The 7,939-nt window shown below is 32.1% G+C and overlaps 1 protein-coding gene across 1 annotated transcript; it reads left to right on the forward strand.

The window, feature by feature from the left end:
- The first annotated feature begins 4,063 nt into the window (after positions 1-4,063).
- Positions 4,064-7,627, forward strand: LOC145036516 (mitogen-activated protein kinase 9-like). The gene is made up of 11 exons (XM_078984973.1): positions 4,064-4,609; positions 5,041-5,455; positions 5,548-5,675; positions 5,763-5,822; positions 5,900-6,049; positions 6,145-6,298; positions 6,414-6,553; positions 6,636-6,709; positions 6,796-6,897; positions 7,013-7,259; positions 7,410-7,627. Exons 2-11 carry the CDS (start codon positions 5,050-5,052, stop codon positions 7,476-7,478), a joined length of 1,530 nt encoding a protein of 509 aa, XP_078841099.1. The 5' UTR covers positions 4,064-4,609; positions 5,041-5,049; the 3' UTR covers positions 7,479-7,627.
- Positions 7,628-7,939: the final 312 nt, after the last annotated feature.

Raw genomic sequence — 7,939 nt, forward strand, 5'->3', positions numbered from 1 at the left:
TAGAGAATATTAAATCAAAATTAAATAAATTTGAAATATATATATATATATATATATATATATATATATATATATATATATATATATATATATATATATATATATAGGGGAATGATCAAATGAGAACACCTAAAAGGTTGAGAACGCGAGAACAATTCTGGACCAATCAACATATAAGGGCATATTAGTAATTGTATATTTTAATTAAATTAAAATAAAATAAAAATCAATCTAAATCCCTTAAATTTAGGACCAATTACCAAAAAAGAAATAAATATTTGATTTTGTATTTTTCTTATTAATGGGATATAAAAAAAAAACATTTTTACCAAAATTTATTTTAAAATTGAAAAAAAAATTTCTTAAAAAATTCATTTTTTTCTCCTATTTCATACTTTTTGTGTTAAAAAAAATGAATATAAGTCGAACCCCAGATTAATACATTTGTATTCATAATTGATTTTTTTTTTTTAAAAAGAAACTTGTTATTGATCCAATCACTAATGAATACACATCCATTTACAAGTAATCAAATACTTTTTTTTAATCAATTGGAAATAAAAATAGTGTAAAAACTATTATTTCTTCATAAAAAGAATACATCTAATCATAAATAAATACACTCATTAACACATGATTACACTGTTATTCACAAATGAATAAACTTCTATTAACAAATGAGTAGACTATTATTCAGAATTGAATACATCTAATCATAAAATAAATACATTCGTTTACACATGAATGCCCTACTAATTACAAATGAATACACTACTATTCATAAATAAATATGCATTCTAACATAAATGAATTCATCAAAATATAATATAACTTGCATCTAAAAAAATACATAACATAATAGCTCAAATTCTTCAACTTTCATCTTCTCAAACAAATCTAATCCCAAGGGTTTTCCCCATTCTATAGTTTGATAGAGGTGGTATTGGTAAGCTTCCATTACCACTAGTTACACCCATTTTAAGAGAGCCGGAGTTTCAATACCCTCAATCTTCAGGGTGCCTACATAAGAAAAAGAAACGAAACATAAAGTAACAAAATAGATCGGTCATTCATTGTTCTCACAAATTAACAAATAGATCGATTGTTTTCACCAGGAAAGAACATACAATTAATCAAAATATAAGAAATTGAGGACGCAAAATTGATTCACCTCTGAACATTAGCAAATACCCATATGATATGATGTACATATATTTACAGTTTCCAGGAAGCGAAGCGAATCATAGAGCCAAATAGTGAACTTGTTTCAACAAAAAGTCATCTAACCAAGTTGGAAAATAACACACATCTGTCTTACGTTTTACAAGCAAGGTAATTACATAATATCAACTCATATCAAATTTCCTGTTGGTAAACAAATTGTGAGACATAAACAAAAGCAAAATCTACATAAAGCCTTAGCGGATTAATAGAATTTCTCAGAAATAGTGATTCTAATTAAATAAATAAACCCTAAAACTGAATGATTTCACGAGACTTACGTATACAAAGATCCGGTCAAATCCACAGCAAAATTCAATCACCAATGACAATTGAATCGTCTGGAATGCAAAATTGAATGAATTAAAAATAACAAAATCGGAAACTAAACGAAGCAATTACCTGGTAAAAGGCAATAGTTATAAGAATTAGGGTTTTTGTGGAATAAGGGTAGAGTAACTGGAGGGATATCAAAATCCAAACATCGGGCACCAAAATTCTTGCATCACGATGCCCTAATGGTGCTGCTGTCCACCCATTCGTTTCTCCGACATCCGATTCATCTTCTCCGGCTGCTCCGCCTCTTAGCGATGGAGACGTTCATCCTTTTCCGGTCGATCGACGTTCGTCCTTACCTGTCGATCGACAATGTCGATGATGTTGGCTTAAGCTTTTGATTTCTATGAAGATAATGACACCGAGAAAATTGAAAGGCGGTGTGCCCTAGAGAGAGAGAGAGAGAGAGAGAGAGAGATGAAATTGAAAGGAAAGAATGAGAAATTATAGGAATTAAATAAACAATCAATTACTATTATACCCTTTTCACTACTTCAAAGTTACACTTCAATACCAATAAATTCCATAATTTACATAAATGACCCGTCTAATAATAACCTTAGATTTGAATATTTAGATAATCTAGATCTGTTCTCGCGTTCTCAACCTTTTAGGTGTTCTCATTTGATCTTGCTCCTATATATATATATATATATATATATATATATATATATATATATATATATATATATATATATATATATATATATATATATATATATATATATATATATATATATATATATTCTTTCCTCAAATACTACATAACTAAAATAAATAGAAAAATATGAATCCATCTACTATATTTGTTACATAAACCCTAAAATTCGAACGCACCTGAAAAACCTTATGTCAAGGTTCAAGCGAGTTTATGATGTAAATAATAAAACTTCAAACACGACAATGACATCTTTGGATTTTACCATTTCTTATCAATGTTATCATTTGTCAATTGATTGATAAAGTCATTAAAAAGAAAAAGAAAGTGAATGAACCACCATAAAATGCTTAGTTGGGATTATAAAGTGAAAATGTCTACATTGCGAACTTCTCGCTAATACCACCTTACGACGATCACAAAATTCAAGAAAAATTGAACTCTAGTATGCTCTAGCTAACATATAACGATCTTTGTGAGGATAATTTACAAACGTGTCGTTTTCAATGCAATTATGAGTGCAATTCTCTTTGTTTGCTATGTTGTTTATTAAGGTGTTTGCTTCCCCGTGCAATGGATCGTGTTGTACCCCGTGTTACGCTTATTGATTGTGTGGATATAACATTAACTCAAAATTATTGATTAACCATGTGTGAATTATCTCTTTATCAAGACATGATGAGACATACCTATGCTTAAATCATCTAGAATTACTACCAGACTACCTTTCATCCACCACCTCTAATTTCCATTTCTAGTAGTTATTCTACGGTTGACACATTTGTTCATTACAATCCAATTTTTTATTCCATCAAAGATTCATCGACTCTCTCATGTGCTATTTGAATCCTTGTTTCTAAAGATCAATGAAAGCATGTTCCAAGAATTTTAGATGTTGCAAAAATTTATGTCTGATATAACTATATTTATCCTACTTGTCAACATTGTTCTTAAAATCCCTCTTGAGGTCATCATTAAGTGTCGGACCAAACAACATCATAGTCTATGTCACATTCATTCCAAACCCTACAACATCAATACATCATCTTTAAGATCAACTACCCTCTCAAATAGAACTAAAATTTCCATGATAATGTCAAAACTCTACATTATTGTTTTTTTTTTAAATATTTATGAATTTTTTTTTATGAATGAATATTAGTGTTTAGGATCTGCTGTTACGAAGCATGCTGATTAACGATGGATCGTAGTTTATAAATTAGAAAAAGTGTTTGTAATAAATTTTATAGCTGAATTTATTCAGCCATAAATGTATTTCTCGCTTACCCGTACACCTTTATAACCGAATTAGTTACAAATTTTTTTGTATTCAGAAAAAATTATTTGTGTCCTTGTTAGTGAATAACTTTTAAATTTTTTGTCAACAAGTAACATTTCTTTATTATTTTTTTACAAACTACAATGTTAATATATGAAATTGTGCATAACCTTTCAAATTAAAATTAGTATTTCATTACTTTTCCCAAACAAAATTCCCCCGAACTCAACGTTCATTTTTGCTGAATCCACTCTATCTCCCTCTTCACGGAATCTCAGTCGATTTCAAACTTACAAAACAAGAGTATCTATAATGTACAGAGTGGTGGCGAACGGCGAGATCCGGCGGCAGCGGAAACGGCCAATGACGATTTCAATGGTCGGCGTTCGTCAACTCTCCCAACATCAACGCCCTTTAGGTATTATTAAACAAGAACCCATCCGTAGTCAACGCATCCGTACTTATCGATGATTAGTAGTAATTAGAATAATATTAATGACAGGGATTAAGGGATTAAGCTACTGCCATTGATGATCTGTTCATATCTCAGGTTTGGATTTAGTCCGATTAATCCTTATCCACACCGACATGATAAAAATCAATTCTCTTCTGTATATATGGACTGCGATGCGTATGCGTGTCAGTAGGGATAAGATGGGGCGCACAATTTAAGACGATGCTTGCATCAGATCCATTTTTTACTTGTAAATCGATGAAACTTTATCAGAATCGCAATATTTTAGAATATATCGCGTATAAAGGCGATGATCCACAACGCGAAAATTGAATATATGCCGTTGGATTCGGAATGGACGGTTGGATTCGCGATTAGATATTGGTTGTTCTCTCTCTGTCTCTAGTCTTTACATTTGACTTTTTGTAAAATAATTATTGGACATGGATTGAGTGGACAATTTCAAATCTGCCATTTTCCCTTGTCCATCGTCATTAATGAAGACATATATATTTGTGGGTTTCATTGCTTCTTCTTCTTCTGTTCTTTGTCTTTGTAGCTTCAATTCTCAGAAGACGCGTGTTGATAGTTTCGAGACTGAACCCTTAAAGAAGGTTTTTCCACCTTCGGAGAAGAATTGCTTGCTAAGCTCAGCTTCAAGGTTCGTCTTTAACTCTGTTTTCTTCTTCGTTTTTCTTATTTTTCCCCTTTTCGTTTCCGGATTTCTTGGATTTTCATAGATCTTCCTTAGGTTAACTCAGATTTTCATAGATCTTCATTAGGTTAACTCAGAGATCCTGACTTTTAGCATATATCCATAATATCTCCAGATCCTTCTTTTTACCATTTCCACGAGAACAACCATTACTTTCTAGTAATTGGAACTTTACCAATGGGGCATTTGATTCGAGGGATTTGGAATTCCATTCCATTGCAATCCTATGTCCTGTTCATGATTTCACATCCAAAGATTTCTAAAAATCTCTCAAACATAGGATTTCAAAAGTCTTCGATAACCAAACCATATATACAATTAATGAAGTGTGATTCCATAAACAGAACTTACATATATTTTCGTTGATAAAAACTCAGAATCAAATCATGCTTGGCAAGGAATTTTTCACCGAGTATGGTGAAGCAAGTCTGTACGAGATTCAAGAAGTTGTTGGGAAAGGAAGCTATGGTGTTGTTGCAGCTGCAGTTGATACGCACACCGGTGAAAAAGTCGCTATAAAAAAGATCAACGATGTTTTTGAACATGTTTCCGATGCCACGCGTATCCTTAGAGAAATCAAACTCCTTCGTCTTCTTCGACACCCAGACATTGTTGAAATAAAACACATCATGCTTCCTCCATGTAGAAGAGAATTCAAAGACATTTATGTTGTTTTTGAGTTAATGGAATCTGATCTTGATGAGGTCATCAAGGTTAATGATGACCTCACCCCTGAACATCATCAATTCTTCTTGTATCAACTCCTTCGTGCTTTAAAATATATACATACAGGTTTCTTCCCCTTCCTCTTCCTCTTCCTCTTCCTCTTCTTCTTCTTCTAATTATTATTTTATTTTCTTGATTATATATTTTTCTTTCTGCAGCTCATGTGTTTCATCGTGATCTGAAACCCAAAAACATCCTCGCAAATGCAGACTGCAAATTAAAGATCTGTGATTTTGGTTTAGCACGTGCATCCTTTGATGATACCCCGTCAGCGATTTTTTGGACTGTATGTATATATGTATATATCTAAAATTACAATTTTTTTTTTTATAAATATGAAATGAATTTATATTTTATATATAATTGTCTCCAGGACTACGTGGCCACTAGATGGTATCGTGCTCCTGAACTTTGTGGCTCATTTTTCTCAAAAGTAAGCACACACACACACACACAGAGAGTTTTTCCATATTCTAATGAATTGAATTACTGAAAGTTTGAATTTACCAGTATACCCCTGCGATTGATATATGGAGCATAGGGTGTATATTTGCTGAGATGCTAACAGGGAAGCCTTTGTTTCCTGGGAGAAACGTTGTGCACCAATTAGATCTTGTTACTGATTTGCTTGGTTCTCCTTCTGCTGAAATAATTGCTAGGGTTTGTTGTTTTTTTTTTTTTTTTCTTAAGAAAAAAAAAAAAAAAGTTTGCTTCCTTTTTTAATAAAAAAAATATGTTACTACCATTTATTGCAGATAAGAAATGAAAAGGCTAGAAGATATTTAAATGGCCTTCCAAACAAGACAAAAGTTCCATTTTCGCATAAATTCCCAAATGCTGATCCATTAGCACTTCGTTTACTTGAAAGATTGCTTGCCTTTGACCCAGTTGACCGGATATCTGCTGAAGAGATAAGCTTTAGTAAAACTTTATACCATTTTGTTTTAAATACATTTCTTGTAAATCCACTCAAAATATTATATATCTGGTTACTGATATTTTAAATTTCTTTTTAAAAATTTGCAGGCTTTAGCAGATCCGTATTTTTATGGTTTAGCTAATTTGGAAACTGAACCATCAAAACAACCGATTTCAAAACTTGAATTTGATTTTGAAAGAAGGAGATTAACAAAGAATGATGTTAGAGAGCTGATTTATAGAGAGGTATGTAACATGTATCCTCATATTCTACAATCTTTATCGGGAAAATTGCTCAAGGGTATTTTCGTCTTTTTCAAGTACACAGATCCTAGAGTACCACCCCCAGATGCTGCAAGAGTACCTCCATGGCGAAGAACACATAAGCTTCATGTATCCAAGGTCATAATTTTTAAAGACTCTCATAGAAAAGTCAATTGTCACGGAATAGTGAAATGACGAAAATACCCTTTGTATCCTATTTTCAGTGGAATCGATCGATTTAAGCAGCAGTTTGCGGATCTTGAGGAGCAGGAGGGAAAGGAAGGAAGAAACTCTCCGCTTCGAAGGCAATACACATCATTGCCAAGGTAAGTTACTAAGTTTTCAAATTCCAAGTTTGCCCCTCCCTCTAGAACATAAAAAGGGTGAAAAAATGAAAAATGGAAGGTTGAATAATTTAATAATGTGGTGTTTTTATGAAAGAGAGCGGATCTGTGTGCCAATAGAAGAAGCTGTTGATGAAATGAATGAGTTTGAAAGGCGTACAAATGCTTCAATTGCAACAAGTCTAAGAAGCCCACCAAGATCATCAGAAAGGTCAAAAAATGTTAAAAAAGATTCACCTAAAAATATTCCAAACAGCAATAAAAATGCAAGAAGCTTGTCAAGAAGTAATAGCATTTGTAATACTACACCCAAATATGTAGGACCCACCAACAAAACTTGCAAGGTAAGTATTCTGATTACCCTTTTAGGAGAGCATTTATACTTTAAACATTTACATTACATCACTTCCAAAATAACTAATTTTCTGTTTTACATAAATGTGATTTTTTTTTTTTAATTTGAAATGTATTTTTTTTTTTTTTTTTTTTGGCAGGAGACGTTTGAACAGGGAGATGAGGTAAGCGGTGTTCTGTCACAGAAGCTGGCAGCATTAAGTTCTTGATTTGGGTGTTTGGGTGTTTGGGTGTTTGACTGAATTTGACATGAATTTAAATGTGTAGTATTTGATATTGTAAAATAATGTTACCTAAATGTGTGTTGTATGTTGATCACTGACTTGATTATTTGTGATTATGAACACATTATATGCTACCTTGTGCTAATGTTCACTTATGATTAAATAGTAGCAAGTCTAAGTTCTCCATTAGGCGACCTAAGACAGGACAAAACCATATTAATGTGATAAGAAAATTCTCATAAAAAAAGCTGAAACAAGGGATTCGTTTTTGATCTTTTGTACGTGCAAAAGATGTGAATGTCTATGTTAGACCGTGTCATATGTATTCGCATGTGTTATGTTCCATATGTATTATGTATATAGTGTATATATAACGATTTGAGCAAAAGGCACATGGCCTAGTGGTAAAAGAGTGATTTCAAGTTTCGTTGAAGATATGTGTGGTA

The sequence above is a fragment of the Lactuca saligna genome, chromosome 3 (assembly GCF_052625555.1).
Source record: "Lactuca saligna cultivar CGN05327 chromosome 3, ASM5262555v1, whole genome shotgun sequence".
Classification (NCBI taxonomy): domain Eukaryota; kingdom Viridiplantae; phylum Streptophyta; class Magnoliopsida; order Asterales; family Asteraceae; genus Lactuca; species Lactuca saligna.

What these genes read in the sequence shown, in the direction of transcription:
- LOC145036516 (XM_078984973.1), top strand. Translation starts at nt 5,050, where the DNA reads ATGCTTGGCAAGGAATTTTTCACCGAGTATGGTGAAGCAAGTCTGTAC. An exon ending in CTGCTGAAATAATTGCTAGG is followed by an intron (nt 6,050 to 6,144) that starts GTTTGTTGTTTT and finishes CATTTATTGCAG; the next exon opens with ATAAGAAATGAAAAGGCTAG. An exon ending in CAATACACATCATTGCCAAG is followed by an intron (nt 6,898 to 7,012) that starts GTAAGTTACTAA and finishes TTTTTATGAAAG; the next exon opens with AGAGCGGATCTGTGTGCCAA.